The following is a 26,748-nucleotide window of genomic DNA, read 5'->3' on the forward strand; positions in this document are numbered from 1 at the left end:
ATTTCCTCAGCATTTTTCCCCTCAAAAAACGTTTCCCACACAATTCTTTTTAGGGCTTCTCTGAATATTTCAAAGTTCGCTTTTCTGAAGTTTAGTATTTTTGCCGATCCTTTATGATGTGATTTACTGAAGTTGATTTCCAGTGAAACCATATTGTGGTCACTGTTCCCTAGATGTTCATTTACTTTTGTGTTTGAGACTAGATCTATGTTATTTGTTAATACCAAATCCAATAATGCCTTATTATGAGTTGTAGCTTCTACCGTTTGTGTGATAAACTGGTCTTTAAGTAAACTTAGGAACCCACTGCTTCTTGCCGTTTTACATGTTACGTTTTTCAAATCAATATCAGGTAAATTAAAATCCACCATAATTAATACCTGACCCTGATCTGATGATTGTTTGATTTGGTTTAAAAGAAGAGACTCGTCCCTTTCGTTTATGTTCGGAGGTCTATAGCATACCCCTATTAAAATTTTATTAGGTTCTTTGTTATTGTGGGTTATCTCTGCCCACACGGCCTCAGTGTAATCTTCCTCTGTACCTGTGCTCATTTCTTTCTCACACAACGTTAAGTTATTTTTTACATATAGGCACACACCCCCGCCCTTTCTATTTTCCCTATCTTTTCTATAGAGTGTATATCCCTCCATGCTTAATGCCCAGTTGTGCGACTCATTACACCATGTTTCTGTAATACCAATAATGTCATAATCGTCCCTAGTGACCACAGTTTCTAGTTCCCCGATTTTACCTGCTAAGCTTCTTGCGTTTGCCAGTAGGCATTTTAATGTATGTTTATTTTTATTTGCATCCCTAACATTGTGTTTAATTTCTCCTCTGGACTTATTTGTATTCCTTACTAACTTCCTCGTACCCACCTCTCCCTCAGACTCTCTACAGCCCTCCCCACCATGCCCACTGCCTGACCTATTTACAGTTTTGAAACTTCTTCCTATGTCGTTTACTCCTTCCCATACCCTAAGGTCATCTGTACCTGAGAGCTGTAATGAGGTAAGATTACTGTTATTACATAATATTCCTGGAGCACCCTGGGAATTACCCACGATATTACCCTTATTAGTACCCCGGCCATTGCCTGTAACTATGTCCTCCCCGACTCCTCCTCCCCCAAATTGATTCTTGACTCCAATCCTACTATTCTAACTACGGGACCCATAGTATCTAGCTACCCCCACCCCCCCATCGCCTAGTTTAAAATCTCGTCTAACCATCCTTCCCCCCAGCACTGCAGTCCTCTCCTCGTTCAGGTGCAATCCATCACGGCAAAAAAGATGGCGCCTGACGAGAAGTCCACCCAGTGTTCCATGAACACAAATCCCTCCTTCCTACACCAGTAACTAGACACGGCAAACAACACACAAGAAGACAGGAAGTATCGTAACCGAATAAGCCCTCTGGGGCAACCGCCATAACCTGGCGCAGAATCTGCTGCAAAGTCCGAGAAGGACCAAGCACTGTCGCAAAACAAAACTAACAATATGCTGACAACCGCTGCCAGCTAAGATAAGAAAAGATAGAACCAGGGCTTCGAAGGAGCACTTCCAGTTAGCTGATATAAGTGGCCTGGTGAACCGCAGGAGTTCAGATAAAGGCAAAAAGTACCACCAGAGACTTAAGATATCCAATAGGTGCCGACAGGCTGGGAACCTGGCCGAGACAAATGAAGAATGCAGGTACCTGCAAAGGAGTCTATCACCATCAGAAACTCCATGCCCTGTGACCCTCCAGCAGCTTCCCTACCTTTGTGTCCCTCCAGCCCTCTCTCATTCTGTCTTTAGCAAGCACAAAGCCTGCTGTCTTAGTGGCTCTTGTTCACTTCAGCGGCAGTGATGTTATGACATCACATACGATGTGCAAGAAAAAGAAGACGCTGGGACTGGCTTTTCTGTTGGAATTACCGTTCAGGGCTGTGGTAGAGGTGGAACTCGGTTCCCCCTACCATAAGAGGTGGTGGAACTCAGGTCCACCACGTTCCCCCTCACTTTAACCCCTGTATGCAATAGATAACTATCAATGGTTTCATCAACTGATGGTCATCTCTGTTTTTTGACTAACTGGGCCGTGGTCCAATCACAACCTGGGGGTGGGGATTCAGGGCTGGCGAGGGGCAGGGCTAAGCTTAATTTCCTGACAATGTTAAAAAAAAAAAAAAGATTCAGTTATATTGTGCCATCAGTGGAGGGAAATCATTTTGATCTCATCAATGGCAAATTTAATTAATATCAGCCATAAACCATCAATTATTATGAATTATTGATGATCAATGGCCATCCATATTTTCATATATTCTGCCTCTCCTCTGCATAAGTCTCACTGTGATTACAGCAGTATGGGTAATGCTGTTTTCTATGGTATGACTGCAAAACCATTGCATTGTATAATGAGAGTCTAATTTTAGGAATTGTGTAATTACCCTCTCCAATCTGATGCAGCCGCGTCAGTGAAGTCTACCTGTGGATGCTGATCACTAGTCTTCTTGCAGCCATTGGCTGGGAATGCCCAGCATTTTCCCACATTATCTCTAATACTGTGCGTCTCAGTCGCAACAGCACCTATGTGTGTACACTGTGTATGCATTACACAGAGCATACCCTTTAAGGCATGGATGAAACAAATAAAAAAAAGGAATCCGGAAGAAAAGAAGAGGTTGTACTGTACAATGGATCCGGATCTGAATGCCAAATATAATTGTATTTATAGTGTCACTGCTATTGCTTTGTATGTCTAAATGTATGCTACTGTATTTGATAAACTACAGTAGTTATTCCACCGTATTAGCAATGTACAGTAGTTGCATTTTAAGAACTTATCAATTATCCTAAATAACTTTTTAATCCATTCCATCACATTAAAAACAGGTCTCTAGTAGTCTACCATTAATACAGATGTGTCCTTTTATGTTGTTGCCACATTGCACATGTTGCAGGCAAATCGCTGGCTGTACATGACCAATGCGTGGGTGTGACTGCACGCACTATGGTGCAGCATAATGTTACCATGCTACAGTGCAGCAATGATGTAAAAAGTCACATCCGTAGGTGTACAGCTCTTATAGTTCTTGTATATTGTATATACAATGCTAGCTGATAGCTAAAATATGATTGGTTGCCATAGGTACTCAAGAACGATTGATAAATCCCATAATTATGAAAAACGTCTTATTTTTGTGATGTACTTTTAACATCGCTGGATATTTTTCAATACAAGGAAATTTTTTTTAAAATAAATGGTTTAAATAATTTATTAGTTTAAATTGAGTGTCCAAATACAAAAATACAATGTGCAAATCTAAAATTCAGTATATAAACTTAGCAGATAAATGATCTCACAATGATATGAACTATTTATAATACATAGAAAGTATAGAAACATTTTACTACTCACAAATCCACCTTAATCTCAAGCACAAAAACATCTATACACAAATGGCCAACTGTAATAGCCTCCAAGTTTGGCAGCCATGCATGAAGCCATCCAAGTTCAACCGGCATCCCGCATGGCCACCAAACTCGGAGGCTAGAACATTTGGCCCAAACTTTCTACAATCCAGGAGGCGTTTCTTTACAGCCATAGTTACCCAATATTATGTGAGACAAATGGTACATTTAATTGTACCACATAATAACAAATAATCATAGATGCAGTGAGATTGTCAGAAATATACAATGCATGCTGGAAATTGTATTAACATTGTGGGTGAAAGTTTTGTCACCAAAATGCATCTGTTCCTTGTGCTATTCCTAAACATAGAATAGTGGAAAGTGTTGAAGCAGGATGATAATTACAATTCAACATATTGATTATTTTGTTTAATGTAGTCATGCGTTTAATATTGTGCTGGCCCACTGCAGAAGGCTGGACGAAAGTTGTTTGATCAATCACCCTAACACACCACCTATAAAATGCCCTTCTCTCTTTGATGGATGGACTTTAAGCAGTAACACACAATTCAATGTTTGGGAAGACATGTGTAGTACCAAAGCACAACTCCTGTAAGTGACTCCTGTAGCTATCGGCTATGTTTGGTGAATTTGTGATGCGAATCATTGCAGCAGCACTTTAAGGCTCTCTGATTTAGCAGAAACGTGCTTGCTGCCCCATAGGGTAGCAAGCAATTTTTTGCAAATTTGGGCTGAAACCATCCTGCGAAGAGTGTGAGGACAGGTACCGTTGCCAGCGTTTAACACTGTTCGAACAGTACCTCGCACTCTTTGCAGGGTGGGGATCGACCTTAAAATATGAGCATCCCCAACACTTGCTAGTATACATTGACCTAGCTTTCCCACTGAGATATACATGTTACAGTAGTTGATGACTGGTTTTTACAGGCATTAATTACCAATACTATAATATACTATTTACTAAAGTAACCACCAATTGTCTTAGTAACATGAAAGCATGATACGATTATGACAGCATTATGCATAGAAACATCATAGTTATAAGTGTCAGAAATACAGTATTTTTGGTTTTACTGAACATTTCCCAAAATAGACATCTTATTATCAGAAAATAAAATGCATAAATATTAGTGACACAAAACAACCCGGATAGTATATAAAGGTCTACAAAAATAAACTGTTATAAAAGAACTGAAAAAAGTGTCATTTTGTAAGTTTGCAATAAAACAAGGAAATAGATTTCTCACAAACAATGATTAGACAAAGTTTTTACAATTACAGTATATACATAAATAAAGATTATCGATAAATAACTAATCTTTGCTTGCAGTTATTTATATAACAGTTTTCTTCAAGAATGTCTTTATTTTTAAGGAGTGTTCAGAAGGTAGCACCATTCTCTGGGTAATTGGGGTGTTCTGGTGTTTTCCAGTTATCCATACATCTGTTTAAACTGATAACATTCATTGCAATAACCGCTGCACTTGATGTTTCCGAAGTGATCACATCCTGGTGCTCTACATCGTAGTTTTGGTGTGTCTTCACCAGAGGATTTGTGACCCCCTCTGTGCTTACACTGCTCGCACAGCTCATCACTTCTGCCTGACACCAGGTTCCTGCAGACATCCCTGGCACATACTCTCATAGGATTTCCAATACGATTTTGGCCCTGTGAATACAGATTTTTTCCACCATTAAAAATAGTTACTTATTTAAGGTTTATAAACACACTGCATTTATAGTATATGCTCAGGTGTGTGACTCTGCTCCTAGGTGCCTTTGATTTACAAATTGTAAAAAAATAAAAATAAAACTTCTACATTATTGAACCTTACTTTTATTTTTTATCCTTTTAAACTTAATGTATGAAACTATTCCAGTTGTTTCTTATTTTAATTGCTTTGAAAAATATTTTTTAAATCAGATAACGCTCCACATTTGTCCATGTTTTTATGAATGTGCAATTACAACTTATAGGCCTTTGCTACATGTGTGGTTAGTAATGTAAGGACAGTTGGTCTTAACACCGATTGCTTCCACCAGTGTCAGTGGTGTTACTGGGGAGAGTGAAGGGCTAGAGAGAGACTGTGAGCCAGATGTAGCAAGCTTCAAGGGCCAGATGTATCAAGCTACAAAAAAAGTGATAACATGGAGAGCGATAAACAGACAGCCAATCAGCTCCTAACTATCATGTTACAGACTGGGTTTTAAAAATGACAGGGTAAAGGTGCCGATACACGGTACAATTATTGTATACAATATCGCATAGCATCTCATCTCATTGCATCGCACAGGTTTCACAATGCAATGAGATGAGATGAGATCTAGTTCAAAAAGTATGCGCAGCACATACTTTTTGTACTAGATCTCATCTCATCGCATTGCAAAACCTGTGCGATGCAATGAGATGAGATGCTATGCGATATTGTATACAATAATTGTACCGTGTTTCGGCACCTTAAGAGCTGATTGGCTGGTTGTTTATCACTCTCCACTTTATCACTTTTTGAAGCTTGATACATCTGGCCCTAAGAGAAAAGGAAGGGGGAAGGAAAGAGTAAAGGTGCCCATAGACCGTCCGTTTGTACTATGAGATGCGCGCTCCCGCGCATCTCATCGTACAGTACAAAAAGTATGTGCTGCACATACTTTTTGTACTAGCTGTTCATCGCATCGCATGCACAAGGCATGCAATGCGATGTGATGTGATGTGTACTATATAAGTGCCGAACGGATCTGATGAACGGACCGTCTATGGGCACCTTCAAGCCTTCTGCACACAATCGGTCAGAAGTGCAGAAAAGAGTGATATCTTTTAAAAAGTCGTCTACTGTGTTTTGGGCTGAAGGTGAAGAGATAGTGTCAGGTGGGAGAGTATCTACACAGGGAAAGCTATGCCCTGGAGGGGAATGGGTCTTCCATTACTGTCTGTTTACAGCACCCCCTGTTCCGGCTTCCGTGCACACCAATGTCTTCCGGAGCTCACAGTACACATATCATAGTGTGCCCTAGTGCCTGGATGTAATTGCACAAAATCTCCATAGTAACAGCACATGTAGACTACAGTAGTTACATATATTGGCTAACGTTTCGAAGATGATTGCTATCTATAGATATAGAAAATTACCTCGGTTTGTCTCTGAAATTGATCATCTGTATTCCGTGCTTTATGATATCTTTGGCTCTGAGCTTCAATAAAACACTTTTGACAAAATCCCTCAAACAGCGTGCTTCCTAATGTGCTGCACTCCCGACCCAAGCACCGGCTCATGTTCCTGAATGCAGCCACACTGACATTGCTCGATGGAACCTTGTGGAATCTTCTTGAACCAATTCCTTAAAAAGAATGCAATTATTTTACTAAAATAGTATTAAAAGATCACAATATTATTTAACTACAGTGTATTTTCCCGATTACATCTTACAATAGATATTATCTTACCACTTGACACTGCAAGCAAGGCATATTTTGATGTTAATGGTACTGGTAAAAAAACAAACAAATGCCCTTCCACGCACAATTAGACTATCTACTAGCCTCCAAACTTTCAAGCGTTCCCTGAAAACTCACCTCTTCAGACAAGCTTAAGTACCACACACATAACCCTCTGAGGCACTTATATATTATATAGCGTCTCGTCTGGACCTGCAACTTGGTGGGACTGCTTTGCTATTACTGGTGCCTGTCCTTGTGTTTCCCCCTATGTCCCTATAGATTGAAAGCTAGCAGCAGGGCTCTCCTACCTCCAAGTCTGTCTGCTGTTACCCAGTTTGTTTTATCACTATCTACTATTGTAAAGCGCAACGGAATCTGCGCTATATTAGAAACTGTAAATAAATAAATGAATAAATATATATTATTCCTATTAGGGTAAATTCACCTATCTAGAACCGAAGTCTTGTACTACAATGGTGTGAACAATAGTGAAGAAAAACTGTTTGAAGTTCAATTTACTGTATGCGTTATAAAACAGGGCAGACCTATGTCTGGGATATAGTTGGCATCCTGATGGTCAGAGGACTGGTATCTGAATCCCAACACCGCTTAGAATCCCGATGCACCTGAGGCTGGGAGCCACATAATGTGGCAATGTAAAAAGGAAGTTTATCAATCTACCTCTCTACTATAGTGCTCAACTGTATGTGAAAGGGGCAGACTTGCTCTGTTTGCTGATCACAGCTGTATGAATATTATAAGTACGTGTCCTGTTTTTTTTACAGTATGTTTTTCCTTCGTGTTTGAATTTGCAAATCCAACATTGTTAAAATGCACTAAATGGCATTATTAACAAGTTGGCATACCAGGTACAACATTTTAACTGCCTAACTCACATACCAAAAAGGTGAATATCAAAAAGATATTGTGGGCTGCTGTGTCATTAGCGGCTGTCACAAAATTAGGGGTTAGTCACTCCCCCCAAACACAATAGATAAAAAAAAACAGGGTATTGACCGCACTACATATGTATCAAAACTATTTAATAAACAATATATTAAAACATAAAACAGAACATGACTGCTCAAATAAAATGCAACATTGACATAAAATAGTCACCCATGGGATTGATTTTAGGTAACTTAGGTAATTGCTGCAGAAACCAATCAGCAATTAGAGGTATCTGGAACTTACCATCTTATTACCGGCTACTAAAGGGACATCATTTTATGGGGTATATTGAGAATGGACACCATGGGACCAGTCCAGTCAATTACCAATAATCGATCCCATGTCAATGTTGCATTTTTTTGAACAATAATGTTGTGATTTATGTTTTAATATATTGTTTATTAAACTGTCTTGATATATATCAATAAAGGCTGTCAATACCATATGTTTTTTAACTCACATACCAAACTGTGCATGCAAATCCTGAACAAATAATGCAATAAATTAGAGTCCTGCTCATGCTCTGTAATGTATATCTGCAGTAGATGCACTATCCATTTGCTGAATAGAACTGTGTTCAAAGAATACAGACTTAGGGGCCGGTCCAATTAAATGCGAAGGTGCGATGTGTTGTTGCCACAGTTTTATGACCTGCGAAATAATTGTGGCAAATATGACACATTAAACTTCTTTAACACATCCTAATGTATATCAATGGGTATAAATATGAACTCAGCATTATAAAAAGGGAAATGCATCCTATAAATATTTAAACTATAGTACTTGTATCATAACTTGAAATAAGCATAGCATAAACCGTGTCAAGATTTAGGGCCTTATTTTGGTTCACTCTTTCTGACAAAATCCTTCTTAGATGGACAAAACCATGTGCACTGCAGGGGAGCATATGCAAAATGTGCAGAGAGAGTTAGATTTGGGTGGGGTTTTACTTCAAAGTGAGATCTATTTCGAATTGTAAAAATAAAGCAGCCAGTATTTTCCCTGCACAGAAACAAAATTACTCACCCAAATCTAATTCCCTCTGCACATGTTACATCTGCCCCCCTGCAGTGCACATGGTTTTGTCCATCTAAGAAGAATTTTGTCAGAAAGAGTGAACCAAAATAAGGCCCTTAATGAGATAAAAGAAAAGTATAGCAATGACTTACCATTGTTTTCTTGATACTCAAAATAACATAACGTGCAAAATCCTTCATTTTGTAGTGTCCCAAAAAACTGGCAGCCAGATTTCCTGCACTTTTGGTTAGCGGTCCTCTCCTCTATATTGCATGCTGCCGCAGAGTGTGATCCAGCAGTTGATTCCCGGCTCTCATTGGTGGCCTCTAGACCGGTCAGGTTACTGAGACTCCTAGACAAACTCACAGGGTCAGAGCTAGAGTTGGAGCTGGGAAGATGCAAAGGTGGAAAGCTTGCGCTATGGGAATGTTCTGTAGTCCGTTTGAAGCAAGAACTGCAAATCCCATTAAATGTCCTTGTGGCATCCTTAAAACAAATATTGCACCTAATTATGTCAGACTTCACAGCTCTTTCCGTGTTACTGCCAGGTGGAAGCAGTCTGGCGTTATAACAGCGTTCACATAGTCCGTTCAGCTCCACATTCAATGTAAATGGGCAATCGGGTGTTTTACATTTCAATGCATTTGTTTCACTGAAAATAAAAAGGCTGGGTGCCGAGGCTAGGGTGGAAGCAGGACCCGATAACGACTCCTCTGTCATTTGGTGGGATGGATCAAAATGTGCCACTCCGTGAGGGTACGTTTCACCCTTCTGTGTCAGAGTTTTACTCCTGTTGCCTGACTTTTGTTTCTTTTCGTAGCACTCATGGCAGTAAGGCTGAGTACTCACAGACATGTAGAAGGGGCAATTTAATGTTTCACATTTCACTTCAACAAGAGACAGCTGAGGTAGGGACATTTCAAATCTGCTCTTTGCACCATTAACTCTGCAGGTGTGCTCTGAAAACTGTTGCCATCTCTTGTACTCATGCTTAACTAGTTGAAAGTAATCATCTACTAAATTGATTTCTTTTGGTAAATTGTTTTCATCCAGCCTGCAACAAACAAAGGGGAGTTCACAATTAGCCAAGTTTTTTGCTGTGATTTTGCTGGTACTTCAGCACCCTAAAATATTTTCAGAATATATTACGGTAGATTTAACAGCATGTACACCTACTTTTTGAGGATAACCCCCCCCCCCCCTAAAATGATATTTATTTATTTGGCTTTGTTTGCAATAAATGTGAAATATAAAAGGGAGCACAAAACACAGGGTGAACTATTTAAAAGCTATGGTAGCCGTGTGGATTGCACAATAAATAATAAACACACACAAATGTTTTGTAATATTATAATAAAACGTATATTTTACTTGTCCTTATGGTAATTTGAGAAAAAAAAAGTTTCTTTTTGAATAATCAAAATATTTGCCGTAGTCTGAGCATGACTGCTTTTGTTATAAGCACTGTGCGTAATATGATGGAAAGAAACCAACCTGGCAGTATTTACTAGGTGAGTAGTTCCATGCTCCCGGGATTGCACAGGGATCTGCAGTACATGCAAATACTCTTTTAGCAGCTTCTCTCTGGATTTCTCTTCATGGTCAGTCAGAAAGTGCACTCTCATATCTTCAAATATTCCTGTCTCAGTGAGCACTAGTGGGACAGCTCGGATTTCTATACGGGAAACAAAATGAATCATCATCATCATCTCTATGTGCAAAGCTGAATACAGCTATCTGGAGAATAATTGATTCCTGTAAAAAGCTCCATTGCTATCTACAGTGGTAAATATACAGAGGTTAATCTGTTACTGTGATCATAGCTTTCTCTTGCACCCTAGATAAGCTCATTTACCTGAAACCTGTGACAGCTGCCCCTTTAATACTAATTCAGGTGCTGTGTTTGGGATTGTCTCACCTTTAAAAGCCATAAGGCACTTGGCAGTTGAGCTTTAACCCAAGGAAAAACACATGTTCATTTTAGCTATGATGTGTAAGCAGTTGCCAGGTTCCTAAGAAAACCAGTTGTTAGTGTAGGACTTGCAGTGAAATGGGGTCCCTTGGCGATGGGCTGCAAGCTTAAATGCATTGATCAATTCATGAACTAAAACCCCATTATTTATTTAAATGATTATTTGAATGTTAAGGTGAGTTACTATGTGTATATATATATATATATATCTATCTCCGGCAAGTAATCAATAGCAGCTTGTATTGCACATACCGTCAATGTTTCATGGCATTAACCCCTTCGTCAGGACACAAAACCAATAGCTGTTATTGATTACTTGTACCTTTGGAGTGTTGGTTATTTCTTGGAGTGATGGAACAGATTAATATCTGAAAATGGAGGTAAGTAGCACTGAAAGGATAGGAGAGGTTGGCTGACCTGATCAAGGAAATTTCTGCGTCCATTTAATAGTCTTCATATATCTATGTACCAATATATCTTTATTTCTAAATCTCTATCTATCTATATTTCTCTCTACATACACACACATATATACATACAGTATCTCTGTTAAATCTCATTGCACAGTTCTGACATACACACCTGGACCGGTGTCCTTCATGGTGACAAGAGGTGCAAAATGCTGGCTGTCATATCCAAGGACTATAGGGTATTTATGGCATTCCTGAGCAGGCCAATGAAGAGGTAGGTAAATTCCACCAACATTTAGTGGGGAAAAACTAGTGCCGGACTCCAAACTTCGCAACATATTATCTATTGAACAATGAAAATGTTGTTTACTATAATGGTTCTTGCAATAAGTTTTATATTGTATATACTTGCTTTTGACATTAAAGGACATTGTTATTATGAAAATATTTTATACTGGACTAAATGTTTAATTGAATTAGAGTATCAGTTGAATTGAAAGTTTTAATAAGTTATGGATGGATAATTTTTTTCTTTGATATTACAGTGTATGACCAGTACGGGAAAAAAAAAAATAGTAAATAGTTTAGCCAAAATTACGGAACCAGGATAATTGTTAAAAGTGCATGAATGTAATGCATGGGATGAGAGGCAAAACATTCTCAGGACAAGGTTAAATCATTCCTTACATAATTACAGTTATGAGTCAGAGGGTTCATAGATCAGTAATCACCAACATGTTCTCATTCATTAAGAATGTGAATGAAGTTATAATACTGTTAATCCCACCTGAAAGCATATTAACTGAAGTAATTAATAATAATAATAATAATAATAATAATAATAATAATAATAATAATTTAAGTTTACCATTGTTAAAGTCACAAAATAAGTTACAAAATGGAATATTTAAGCCGAATAAAATTTCAGAAAAATGCTATTATAATGTGTGTTTCAATTTTCTGTTGTTGTAACTAAAACAAGATATATATACTATAATTTTCTTTTTTTGTGTTTGACAAAAGCTATATATTCACCTGCAAGAACAATAATTGGTCTCCGAAGGACGTTAACCAGTACAAATATGTGTATCTCTTCCAGGCACTGATACTGGAGCCCACTGTGGCCTTCTGAGGTTTCTGTGGATGCCATGTTGACAAGGTGTTCCCATTCTTCATCCCAATTCTATGGATCAAAGTGATTGGAAATATAATTGTGTAAGCATATGTTATTACTTTTTTTTAATAAAATTTTTTAATTGAGACATCATGGATAGTCAAAACAAATAATCAACAGGTACAATCAGAGTATAATAACAGAAAAGTATTTTGACATACTCTTGAAAGTTAAATATAATAACATAAAGAAAGAGACAGTTTTAAAAATATGCAATATTCATTTCAATTTGTGCAAGCAATATATAAATTGTGGAGTTTGTGGAGTTTATTTTAAATCCAAATTAATTGGTGGGTCTTGTTGCTGTGACTTGTTTATCTTAACAACATAATACAATCTTTGCTTACTAGTTCCCAGCCCATCGGAATGATGGAACATCATAATAGTAATGTCAGCGTTGGCGGCTGTGCACAACGGAATGGACCAACAATTGAATTGCTCCATCTGGGTCAATCTAATGACTTCCAAACAGCCAGCCAATCAGCTCCTACCTGCCATTTCACAGACTGCGTTTGAGAAATGTCAGACAGGAGCTGATTGGTTGGTTGTTTATCACTCTCCATTTGATCACTTTTGAAGCTTAGTGCATCTGACTCATAGCCTTTTATTATATAGGATGAAGGCCGGAAGCCGACAGGCAGACACATAAAAGACATCAGACTTCGTATTTAGATGTATAATATTAATCAAGGATAATGCAGAGATGGAGTTCTATATCTTTATATCCAAAGGAGAAATACCATATTCATGATTTAATGATATGGCTCCTCATAATATAAATTAAGGGATAGTATAGCCTTCCTTAGTAATCACTGCAATTATTGTGGCATTTGGAATTTTTTCTAACTAAATTTACATAATATCCCATATGTACCTGTTATTTCCAACTGCCGGGAGTCAGAAATAGTGTTCATTCTAGCACCCGCTAGATTACTATCCAACAGTGTCATTGTAATTTAGTGATCAGCATAAGATAAATAAGATCTTAGGCCTGGTTATTATTGAGGCCTCATCATTTCCAAATAGCTGGTTTTATTTCTTACCCGTGTGTCGTATCGAAGTCCTGTTTGTATAAATTCTGTGGATTTTACAGACTCAAGCTGCCAGCGGAATTTGAAGTTCCGTATGTCTGTTGTCCTGAGAACACTGTGCAAGGTCTTTCTCAGCACTAAGTCGGTATCCTGTACACCCCACATATACATGGATGCGGCATGCAGTAAACAGTTTCCATCCCCTATACAGAAGTAATGTGAGATAAATAAGATCAATTAGAAAACATTGCTTTACTTTGTTAATTGAACACACAGTGCATTTACTGACTACTACCCAGCACACAATATAAGTTGTCACAATACAATGGATAAGATGTCAACATAGAACATTAATGTTTAATGTCTTATACAAATAAGCTATAAATAGGATGCTCACAATGAAAAACTATAATGGTGCTACACTGTAGGCCTGATGCAGAGTTTAATGGGAGTGGACTAGGTGGATTCCCGCATGTTTAACATGAACATCCATTCGCATGTTGAAGGGAACACCCACGTGTTTCGGTGGTGGACGACCATTGAAACATGTGGAAGGTGCACGCATATAAAAGTGACTTTCAAGTCACTTACATATGCGTGTCCGCTTGGACGGAAATGGGCGGGCAGCTGACAGGCCCCGCACCCACGTCATGGCCTCATTATCATGAGAACACCCAGCATTCTCATGGGGACGCCCATGAAATGCTGGGCATTCCCATATGGTAATGGGGCTGCGTGGCGCCCCTTGCCCTTCTCCACCCCCCCGTTCACTGTGTAGGGTGCGTGCAGCAGGAGAACAGAATGTTCGCCGTGGGTGCACGCACCCGGCGTCTGCACATGTGCCTGCGCAGATGCACAACATCGATCCGGACCAAATGAACCACAATAAACCCCCTTGTGCATAAGAAATCTGGAATATTAGATTTACAGAGTCTAGATAAACAATAGGTCGACCTCAAACGGCCAAAAGGTCATCATGAAAAAGATAGACACATAAAAAGTTTGGTGTGAGTTTTTTTTTTAAAGTTGGTGTCATTGTCAACATGGGATCCTAATTAGTGTAATATGCACCCTTGCATGGCTCGTTTCATGAGTTACAGAGTCTACAGAATGCTTTTAGAAAAGGGCAATAATTTATAAGGCAAAAAAAACATTCTTTTTGCTTCGAAAATGAATGCCACTGGATGAGTGCCAGATGCCCTTTTTTTTGTCCTTCATAATATCTATTTTTTTTTTAAATAGGTTAATATTTTACACAAATTTTGAGTTATACGAACATCTTTATATTATAGTAGATACTCCTGGAAATGTGCCAGGACATGTTTGTTACTTATATGTTAGTTGGGCGCCCACTATGGTTAGTACGCTCACACCCCCACTATCCATGTCGGCATGGAGTTCATTTCATATAGTGTGATGAGCGCAGAGAGCCACCGTGCCCGAAGCGTGGCGAGCGGATGCGGAAAACTAAGCAAATAGCTTAGTGGGCGCCCAACTAACATATAAGTACCGCATTTTTATTTTTTATGCTTCAATATATATATATATATATATATTTTTATATATATATATATATATATATATATATATATATATATATATATATATATATATGTTTCATTCCCACAAGAAGTAGAAAAGTGGTCTGCACACCAGTTTAGTAAATATGAAAAAAAGCTTTTATAAGCATAAAAAGTCAATAGCACATGGCAACATACTGAGAATAACAGGTTTTAAAGCAAGTGGGAGGGTTACTTATCATAGGTCCAATGCATCTGTGTACAGCATACTTCTATAGGACACCCATCACCACTTCCAAGCAGGATACCCGACAGCCTGTTTCGGTGGTGCTACCGAAACAGGCTGTCGGGTATCCTGCTTGGAAGTGGTGATGGGTGTCCTATAGAAGTATGCTGTACACAGATGCATTGGACCTATGATAAGTAACCCTCCCACTTGCTTTAAAACCTGTTATTCTCAGTATGTTGCCATGTGCTATTGACTTTTTATGCTTATAAAAGCTTTTTTTCATATTTACTAAACTGGTGTGCAGACCACTTTTCTACTTCTTGTGGGAATGAAACATATGCTATTGATTACGTGATCTGGCACCCACCGTTGGAATTCAGATTCTTTGTGTGCGGTTCTTCGACCTGTATATATATATATATATATATATATATATATATATATATATATATATATATATATATATATATATATATATATATATATATATATATATATATATATATAATAATTAAATGATTGGACAGTAAAAGGTGGAGAAGCCTTTTAAGGTCAAAACCACAGCTCAAGTTTGGTCAAGGTCTGTGGTTATAAATGTGTAACTGTGATTATTACTTGCCACCATCCTACCACAATATAAAAAAAAAAAACAAATAGTTGTGAATCATTTTTTTTTTTAATGGGGAAACTCCAAAAGAATAGCTTTACTTCCTTCATTAAGCAGAAAGGACCAACAAAAAGCTTTTTAATTTTGTAGCTCATCTTTGACTGTCATAGTAAAAACAAATAAATACTTAGAGGAGGAATGAATCACAGTCACAGGACAAAAAGTTTTCAATGACTCAAACTTAGAAATCACTTGTGACATTTTCTTATACTGTAAGTAAAATAATAGGATGACAAAGTGACACTGATTAAGTTATTCATTTGTTCCACTACAGAAAGAGGAAAGATAAATTGTGAACCCTTGTGCAGGTTAATAATTGTTAATGCTCCTTTCACACATGTGACCTGGGAATTTGCCAGTCTAGCAAGTTACAGCAACTACGCACATCTGGCCCTTGCAAACCCTCCCTCCCTGTAGCCTCCGCAGTAAAGTCTGCTACCTGGCACAGGGTGAAAGGTCCAGCAAGACCCACAGTCAGCTGGAAACCCACCCGCAGACATCCTCTAGTAGCCGGCCTGACAGCAGCGGCACCCAGTAGCTGGATGATGCCTACCATTCCAACGTGCAAACAGCACCCTATATAAAAATCTACTTCTGCCATGCTTTCACATTTATTCTGGGGGCGGGCTTCAATGTGATGACTAGTTGGGGACAGGGAGAGCTGCAACTGGTGTGTGAGAAAGGTCCCCATCTCCCTCTGCACACACTGGCATGTTAGGACGGGACAGCCACGGCCCGACAGCCGTCCTTTCCAGTCAATAGATCTGGCAAGTGATAGCCTGCCAAACCAAAACAAGTATAAGCCCACCTAGTTGGGGGATCTGGATGACAGGTCAATAGGTCAACACTGGCAAGGTTGACATAGAAAAAAGGTAGGCATGGCAATGGTTGGCACATGTAATGGTTGATACGAGTTTATTTGAATTTTTTTATTTCATACTTTACCATCCACGTGGACTCCGACTAGTAACGATGAAGTATGCCAAGTGCAGAGAGGCACCTTACTCGAAGCACTGCGAGCAAAGTTGCACACTCATTTGGGGTCCATGTTATCGAATCTACTAATTAACACCCAAAGAACTGAAAAACCCATGCCAAACTATTCATGTGTCAACCTTTTCCCTATTGTACATGTTAGCCTTTTAGAGTCAACAGAGACAGTCAGACTTTTCATTGTCAACCTACTATAAGGCACCTCCCTGATGGATAGTTTTGCTCTAATAGGGTAGTGCACTTTAACCATAGAGCAAGATGGCTACAGGACTGCACTTATTCCCATCAAGGAAAAACCCAATCAACTACACAGTAGGGGGAGGGAGGGCAGCTTATATCAAAAGAGGCACAACAGTGCCAGTTATATTAAATGAAAGAAATAACGCCATCCAGTAACACAAACTAACTTCTTACTGGCACAGAGTCTTCCATAGACAACTGAAGCCGGTTCACACTGGACTGATATGTACCGGGCAGAGACATTGTGCATACACACTAGCAGGGAGGAGACAGGGTAGCAGGGGGTGCCATGCTACATTGAACAGCATAGCAATGCTAGCGAGGTCTTCTGATTGACCCTGCAGCAGGGCTGACCAAAAGACCTAACTAATGACAGGAGGTGAGTGCAGATCGAGCATACACACAAGGCAATATTTCCAATATTTTGTTCCGATCCATGTCGGAAAAATAAATTAGGCAATATATAATCTAGTGTATATCTTCTAAAGCCTGCACCTATGTCTCCAATCTGCCTCAGATTAGGGGTTTAAAGACCATCAGGCTAAATGTACCCCTCGGTTATCCTGATCTCAAAGGTCTTTGATAAGAAGGATCAAATCTGATGGTTTTCAGGAACTGCACCATGCATGAATAATGCAAAATGCAAATGTTTGGAAATAAAAGGACAAATCAGTAATTGAAGAGAGTTATGGGGAATACTGTATTTTTTGCACCATAAGACTCACTTTTTTCCCCAAAAAAGTGGGAGTGTGTGCGTCTTATGGAGCGAATACTGCAAATAAAGCAAACTCCTGGATGCTGCTGCTGCTGCATCAGCATCTCAGGAGCTGCATCAGCATCTCAGGAGCTGCAGCAGAGCCTGCTACCCCCCTCTCTGATATTTGTAAGCAGCTCACAGAGGTCCGGGCAGCGGGGATCATTAAGTGTGCTGTGGGGTCCATTTGGTGAATGGGATATCATCGTCGGGATCCCTGCGGCAGATGGGAACTAGCAGGAACCCTGCAGATGATATCCCATTCACCGAACGGACTCCACAGCACACTTAATGGTCCCCGCTGCCCGGACCTCTGTGAGCTGCTTACAAGTTTTCAAATGATAATAGCTCTTGGAGGATATTGTCAATACTGATCCCCGTAGCCTACTTACACAAACACTGCCACCCGGCACCTTTAGAAGCCTCTGCAACGGCACTGACTGGAACACACGGAGCTCCACAGCGTGGATGGTGCCAGGTGACATCATCACCCGGCGCATGCCAGGAGGTTGCCTGACGAAGTGTAATAGCTGTGGTGGGAGGAGACCGCGATACCCCGGCAAATCGTTAACGGTGGGAAGCAGCACTGAGGGATTGACTGCACAGCGTGGGACCATGCTAAAAGCCTGTCTTCTGAACTTGTCTGCTTGCTGAGGTATCACCAGGGGTTCTGTGCCCTGTTCATTGTTACTCTGCTTCATTGCCTGGGGGGCCACAGCTCAGAGACCCTTTCCCAACCCACCACTTGGCTAAGAGGATTATTCTAAAAGTGCATGCTTGCTTATGTTTGTTTGTTTTTCACAATAAATGTACCCCTTTATTCACTATATACACTGTCTTATGCCTATATGTTAGTAAATCTAGTGACCACTAGCCATATTGTCACTTACATTGTACCAGGGGAGGGGGAGAGCGGGCATTACACTATTTGGTTCAGAATATTTTTTTTCCTGTTTTCCTCCTCTAAACCTAGGTGCGTCTTATGGTCAGGTGCGTCTTATAGAGCGAGAAATACGGTATTTAAGGTGCTCTTATTCCCCACAGTAATCGCACAATAAATGTAACATCTTTCCACTTCAGTTCAATGTGTAGTTGGAAATAGCCGAGTCATATAACTTTAATGTTCCGAACATCTACAAATGCACAAGAATGCATTGAGGTAAATACATGCTGCAACATTTCCATTAAAATAAACAGAATGCCAGCACACAAACTGCCTCAAATCTAATACGGCCTACACATGCTGATATTAAGGCATTGCTTAGTTTGGCAAAGTCGCTTAGAAAATACCCCTACATCGGTGTGTGTGTGTGTGTGTGTGTGTGTAGGGGGCTATAGCGACAGCAATGTGCGTCCCCGCGTGCCGCTGGCCGAGTTTGATGAGAGGTGTCCATCAATATCGGCATCACCGGAGAACACTGGCGATGTCCGCTCGCTCAGCACACAGAGCTGACAACTCGCTGTGTGTGGGCTGTCAGCTCTGTGTACTGAGCAACAGAGGTGCATAGCTAGATCTCCGTACACACATCGCTATGTGTGTAGGGCCCATAAGTCACACTTTAGTTAATTCAGTAGGAAATGCTAAACAAAACAGTAAAAGATTGATTGACAAGAAAGATACATAATACATGTTAGCCCTAGCACACCAAGGGCATTAGCAATAAGATTTGCAAAATCAAATGATAGCAGATCATTCATAGACCTTAAGGTCTATACACACTGGGCGACTATGCCCAGCGTGTATGGACAGCGATGATCATGTTCATCGCTGGGGGGAAAGCTGCTCAGTGCATACACACTGAGCGGCTTTCCTCCTGCCCAGCGATGATAGCGGGGGGTGGACGGCTTTGCATAGCGCAGCTCAGCAGCTGGTATTACCAGCAGATGAACGGCTTTCCTGGCAATGATGCGGGAGCGCGCAGCAGCGCTCACCGCTCATTGCCGGGGCATACACACTGAGCGGCTTTCCTCCTGCCCGGCGATGATAGTGGGGGGCGGACGGCTTTGCATAGCGCAGCTCAGCAGCTGGTATTACCAGCAGATGAGCGGCTTTCCTGGCAATGATGCGGGAGCGTGCAGCAGCGATCACCGCTCATTGCCGGGGCATACACACTGGGCGGCTTTAATCTGAAAGCCGCTCAAACCTTCTGTTTTGAGCGACTTTCAGCTCAAAGTCGCCCAGTGTGTATGGGCCTTTAGCTATAGTTGCAGACCCTCCAGGTCAATGAATGTTTTAAGCCTGATAGGCAGCCAGATAAGAGAATAATCAAGATGTGGAGATGGAACATACATGTTACATACCATAATACTGGGTGTTTATAATCTACATCCTTATCAATGCAAAGGGGGAAGTATTCTTACAATAACAACGCAATGTCTGTTACAAAAATAGGAGCAGATATACTAAGCCTTAACAATAGAAATGCAAAGTTGATAAAGGTTGGAATGTAATGCCAGATGAGTTCGGCAGCAGTGCGGGATACTGGCCGAACTCAGACGAACTCATGCCTTGTAAGTGATTGCCCCTTTTAAAAAAAAAAGTCCATGTTCGGCTGGCATCCAATACTGCTGCCAAACTCAGGTAGCATTACATACCGCCCAGAGTGATAAACGTCCAACCAATCAGCTCCTTTCAGGGAGCTGCAGGTGGGGGAAAGGAGAACTGGAAAAAAAACATGACCCGATGATCGGCTGAGAGAGCTCTTAAAGCCAATCAGTGACCGCCCATTCTTTTGTATCTCCTGCCCACCAGGAAAGCAGAGCAGGGAAAGTGCCTTTTCTGCCAGGTGCTTCCCTGCTTTGCGTATACGAGATAGGCAGATAGACAAACTATATAGGATATGTTATGATACGTCAGACCGTATCAGATAAGATACTTTGCAGGTACTAAAAAGCACCTGCGATGTGCAGTTGACAGCTGCACATACAATGTATCTTATATACAGCCCATCCGACCTGTGACTCTGGTCCAATGCACATTGGACTGCGCATCGGATGTCATACAGATGCAAGTTGGGCCAATTCCACCCAATTTCTCGGCCCGACCTACGAGAATCAAGTGAAATTGGCCTAAATCTCATATTGTATGGGAGCCTTTAGGTTTAATACATCTGCCCCACAGTTACACTATTGATCGATATTTTATAACGTTAGATAGTAGCTACTGTACTCTAAAGAACTTTGCAGATGCCTTCTTACAATTTATTTTACTCAGTGGAGGATGGTAAGTTTAGCACAATCACACTGTTTGTTCATAAAGCTGACAGGCACATTTTCCTGCTATTGTAAATGACAGAACAAAGATCGGATTTGTTATCCCTGTACATAGCACTTGTAAGGTGAATTATCAGCATAAAATTCCCTGTCACTTGGAATTTCCCACTGTTCAGCTATGTGACTAGCAATTGGTTGAAGACTATTGTATTTTCTTCTGTTCTTTCAACATAGAAGCACACAGGACTTTCCAACAGGGCGGGGTTAGCCAAGCAGGAATGCATATTCATTAAGCAAGTCAGATCTGTGCAACCAATTGATGCTGGGGTTTTTTCTCTCTCGCAAGAAGTTTCGATTTTTATATGACCAACTATCTTCCTTAATTCTTTCATTCTGATAACTTAAATTACACAAGGGGTGAATCAGGAAGAAAATAAGCATGCTGCAAGATATTCAACCACTCAGAAAGCACTGAAAGCACTCTGGGCCTTATTTTGGTTCATTCTTTCTGACAAAATCCTTCTTAGATGGGCAAAACCATGTGCACTGCAGGTGGGGCAGATGTAACTTGTGCAGAGAGAATTAGATTTGGGTGGGGTTTTACTTCAAAGTGAGATCTATATTGCAGTGTAAAAATAAAGCAGCCAGTATTTACCCTGCACAGAAACAAAATTACTCACCCAAATCTAATTCTCTCTGCACATGTTACATCTGCCCCCCTGCAGTGCACATGGTTTTGTCCATCTAAGAAGGATTTTGTCAGTAAGAATGGACTAGAATAACCCCCTCTGTCTGCACATGTTACATCAGCCCCACCTGCAGTGCATAAGGTTTTGTCCATTAGAGTGATTGTGCCTTTCCGAGTGAATCAGAATAACCCCCTATATGTTGTAGGTGTACTTAACTGTGACTATTAGGTTCAGGTGCCTCTTTAGTGGCTAATAAATCAAATTTAGAATACAGTATGCATCAAATTCCAGAGCGCATGTAATCATTACCACATTTTAAACTGTTTATTCAAACTTTAACATTTTTTTTTTCAAATACTGTAAAATATATAATAGATAATGTGCTATAAATATGTTTTTTACATAAGCAGGCATTTACAAGGATCTACATATATGTTTGTTAACAACTGCCATACTTGAAAAACTAACATGAAAATCTTAAGGTGCCCACACACTAGAAAGATCTGTGATCTTAAGATTTATCTTAAGATTTCCCTTGAACTCCCCATCTGCCCAACACAAAAGATTTCATTCAAAAGAGTACATTTTGACAAAAGATTTATCTTTAGTTTTCAGAAAAATTATAATAATGGGCTGGACTATGCAGAAGGTATTGGCAGCTCAGTGCACATTCTGCTCTGTCACAAGTGGACTTGGTGTATACATGCTGAACTTTCCACTTAGCTACTGCGCTTTGATTTAACTGGCATTAACTGGCGCACCTCAAGGCCCCTGTGCTCCGTGCACTCAGTCCCCGCTGCGTCTCCTGCCGGGTCCCACAACTGACTTCCCTGCTACTTCTCTTGCCGGGGCACACGCACAGGGCCATCTTAACAGTATTATGGGCCCCCGAGCAAAGCACTCCAGCGGGGCCCCTCTCTACACAACCTTGTGAGTGCTGCTGTACTGTACTGTATGTATATATATATATATATATATAAACACACACATGTTATCTATATGCTAACATGTAAATGTGGAAAAAAATATATTGGTAAAACAAAGAGGGTCTTGAAACTACGTATTCTTGAACATTCTAGAAATATTAAAAATAAGGTTCTATCTCACACTGTTCCTAGACATTTTGCTGCATGCTGCTCTTCAAATGTCGACAATCTCACTTTTAAAGCGATAGAGCATATTACCCTTGATGAAAGGGGGGGTGATATCCTTAAAAAACTTAGTAGGCGAGAAACCTATTGGATATATACCCTTGGTACACTCGCCCCTCATGGTCTTAATGAGGGTGTGGACATCATACCCTTTCTGCACTAAATAGTGGATCTGTGGTGTTCTTCCCACTGACACCACGTTGTTGTGAGGTTTTCCTCCTTCGTGGTGCCGATGGTGGTTGGATCATCCCTTTTCCACTGTGCAGACCGGTGTCCATATCTTCATTATTTAGTTTATTACCATTCACATCTGTTGATGGTCTCTGTACTGCTATTATTGCTAATCGATGAATGAAAATGTTGTTTTGTCTCATATCTAACATCGATGTTTTTTTTCTCTCCTTGTTTTATGTTTTTTATATGTCTTTTATATTTCTCATCTAGGGGATCTATCACTTAGTACTGTGTGTTTTTAAAAAAATGTATATAAAATTATTTTTATGCATTTGCGCTATGCAATATTGTATTAGATATAAATATTTCTATTTACTGTATTTTATATTGATACTTTCTCTGTCTTTCAGCCGGTGATGTTTATTGTCCACCGGTTGTATCTGTTAAAACACTATTTTCTATGTTCCCCCTGTTTTTAGTGCTGTGTAATGAATATTCAGCTACTCAGTATGTTACTTGATAGATATCAGCTGCTTTCAATTAAGAGCAAATCTGCTGGGTATTTAAACATCCACCGTACCTACCATGGACACGCCTCCTGACGAAGTCCAATGACGAAACGCGTTGGGGCGTTTCCATCTGATGCTGAGATCACTGGTTTCCTATTTGGTCCGCGCTGTTTGTATCTGTCGTTTCCCGCTGTGAAAGTTTGGTCCCCGCTGCTGCTGTTACATCTGAGCCGGAGTGACCGCCGCTGCTGATACACGCTAGACGGTGTGACTGGAGTCCCCAGTGCCCGCCCCGCTACCTGCTGAGAGTACCTACGTTGCACAAAACATCGTGTTGGATCGACTGGTGTCCCCAGTGCCTGCACTGCGACGTGCTCTAGGAGCGGTGATTATGTTTGTGTTTCACGCGGTTACATTTATTATGCTATGTATGTGAGCTTTCTTTTATTGAGTTACAGTAAATACTTCATATAAACTTTGCTCACGCTGTGCGCTCCTTCTTTCTCTGTTTCTATATATATATATATATATATATATATATAATATATATATATATATATATATATATATATATATATGTGTGTGTGTATGTTTATACAAGGGTGGATCCAGGAGAAAATGACAGGGGGGGCACCATCAGGGCCGACTTAACAGCAGTGTGGGCCCCTGGTAAAGCAATGCACTGGGGCCCTTACCCATTCTCCCCTCCTAGGGGTGGGAGGTGCTATCAGCAGCAGCTTTGATGTCCCATGGGTGGCAGGGGGTGCTCTAATTGACATTGACAAAATATAAAACTGTACAACAGACGTTTGGAGCTGGAGCAGGGACCGGCTGATGGAAGCCTGATATCTCTGGTTCTGGGCAAGATCGAGACAAGCCGCTAGTGTTGCCAGAAAGGGGAGAGTCCCAGCTTTTGGAATATACTCTCAGAAAAACTCTAAATCAGAGAGAACCTGAGAAATAGGACTGGGAATTGCAATTAACAGGTCGGATGTGGACTGCTGCTTTGAAGTTGGATATCTCCAGTTTCCCAGGGCCGATTTTCAAAATTCTGGTATCCCTGGAAAAAGGCGATCCTCAGCTATCAGAAAAGGGCCCTTATACACCTGGAGCCACTGGGCAAGTGCCCATTAAGCCCATACGAAAAGACAGCCCTGCACACGCCGGCTCCCATGCCGCGTCTCCTGCTGGGTCCCCGCCGGCTCTGGCTTTTACAGCTGCACGTATCCGGCTGTCAGCTGCCAGGGGAGCACAGCTTCCGGGTTTACATGCCGCGTCCAAGCCACGCCCCCAACACATGACCAGAAATTGTTCAGAATATTTGCATATCTTCCCTGCAGCAGGGAAGATGAACCGACGCCGCATAAGATACACGGTGGCGTGCATCGGATCGTAAAAAATACTGAACGATGTGCACTAAAAATCGAACGATTAATCGTTCAAACGATCAAAAACAATCAAATCGGACGATAAATCGTTCTAGTGTGTGGGCACCTTTACACGTACAAATACTTATACAGACCATATTCAATCTTCCGACAATCGGAAAAACAGTACATTGTCCAAAACAGCTGCGCATTCAACAATGCAGGTTAGACTTTTTAAAAAGTGAATTCTGTATTTCTTCAATGTGTCTGAAACTGGCCGAATTGAATAGCAGTGTGCCAATAATTCAGACAAAATTATCAGCACACATTGAATAGGCTGCAAACAAAATCTTGAGTACTTGCTGAAATTACTGTGCTTAATTAAAACTGGATCTACAGGGTATGCATGTATACCTATCCAGTAACCCAACGTGCACAGATAGATTTGCTCTTTGGTATAATTCTGTAAAGCCCCATACACTAGCCTATATGCTCTATGAGCAATATTGGCTGTATTTCCCCCCGAACTCCCAGGCAAACGATACTGAGTGTACACTCTGAACGATATCAGTAAACAATATCGTTCAGTGACGTCGCTGAAAACAGCTGAACATATGGGTCATTGGTTATATAGCCAAAGTCGACCTACATGTTCAGAAGACATGGGGGTCTTTCACAATGCGTGGGAGCGTACACATCTTTAAAAAAGATGTTGCTCAGAAGGGCCCCCCCATCTAGTGTGTATGGGGGTTAACTTTTCTTCTGATAACCGATTCAGGTTTACTTCAAAATCATAGATTTTTACTTATGGGCCAAATCAGTGACTTTTGTAGTATCAGGCGGCGTATCAGTCGGCTGAGATAATAATCACTATACTCTATCTGGCAATGTTTTAACTGGCCGGGTCATATAGCTTGTCTGCCAATTTATATGCTAAGCACTGCTGTTTTCTAACAGCATATGAGTCTAAAACCTCAAGGTCAGTCATCCAATATGTTGCCGGTATGGTATAGTTGTTATCTCCAATAAGACATACCCCCCTAAAAAAATCAAGGGGACCAAGTCACATATCTTAATTGGGAGATGTTAATATAGTGATTAAATATGCATGCAGCATGTGAAATATTTATTGCTGCTGATTTACATGTGGTATCCGTCAGCCAGAAAGTTTGTACCCCAGTTAAATTAAATGTACAGTATTTCCATCAACTGTGTATATATTGGATATATAACCAATAGACCCCATATGATCATTTAATTAGTATGAGGCTTCGGAGATAGTTATTTCAACTGATTTATGCAGTCTTCTCAGGGATTGATATAACAGTGTTGCAGATAAGCGATTTTTAAAGTGATTATTGCCGCTTAATTACCAATCAACTGGATGGCTTTTCACTGCCACTATATTTGTGGGCAATAATCCTATACACTGTATATATCACTGCCAAAATTTGTATTTATATAATGATCAAATATGCGGTTAGCAGTACATAGAAAAAATAATAACCGCTAGTCGCGTGCACTATAATTCAATAAATGAGTTGTGCTGCGCCAGCTACTGTGCCCGCTGGTTCAGCGGTTATTTGTATTAGTCACTGTTGTTGGTCAAGCGGCATATTTAATGATAATTAATTGTACTGAACCTTACAGCTTGTATGCCGCCTCTGGTAACCCACGCTGCTGTCAGGCTGGCCGCGTGTTAGCCGGCCAGAGAGGCAGCGTGTCGAATGGCTGCTGGCTGTATCACCGTGTGCTTCCCTGCTGTCTGCTAATTCACGGGGAGCTAGGGAGACCTTATGCTACCATCAGACAGTGTGCACATTACT

General features: G+C 40.4%; 1 protein-coding gene across 3 annotated transcripts in view; it reads right to left on the bottom strand.

Annotated features, from left to right (window-relative positions):
- Positions 1-3,285: 3,285 nt before the first annotated feature.
- The window catches only part of TNFAIP3 (TNF alpha induced protein 3), a 55,151-nt gene continuing 31,688 nt past the window's right edge, over positions 3,286-26,748 (bottom strand). For all 3 annotated transcript variants that reach the window (XM_083176614.1, XM_083176613.1, XM_083176612.1), the window contains 7 exons: positions 13,429-13,619; positions 12,247-12,394; positions 11,384-11,554; positions 10,324-10,504; positions 8,982-9,883; positions 6,553-6,761; positions 3,286-5,094 (listed from right to left, as the gene is read on the bottom strand). In XM_083176614.1, the coding sequence (XP_083032740.1) occupies positions 4,858-5,094; positions 6,553-6,761; positions 8,982-9,883; positions 10,324-10,504; positions 11,384-11,554; positions 12,247-12,394; positions 13,429-13,619 (2,039 nt within the window). In that variant the 3' untranslated portion in view covers positions 3,286-4,857. The remainder of the gene's footprint in view (positions 5,095-6,552; positions 6,762-8,981; positions 9,884-10,323; positions 10,505-11,383; positions 11,555-12,246; positions 12,395-13,428; positions 13,620-26,748) is intronic.

The sequence above is a fragment of the Crinia signifera genome, chromosome 3, assembly GCF_055691185.1.
Source record: "Crinia signifera chromosome 3, ASM5569118v1, whole genome shotgun sequence".
Classification (NCBI taxonomy): Eukaryota; Metazoa; Chordata; class Amphibia; order Anura; family Myobatrachidae; genus Crinia; species Crinia signifera.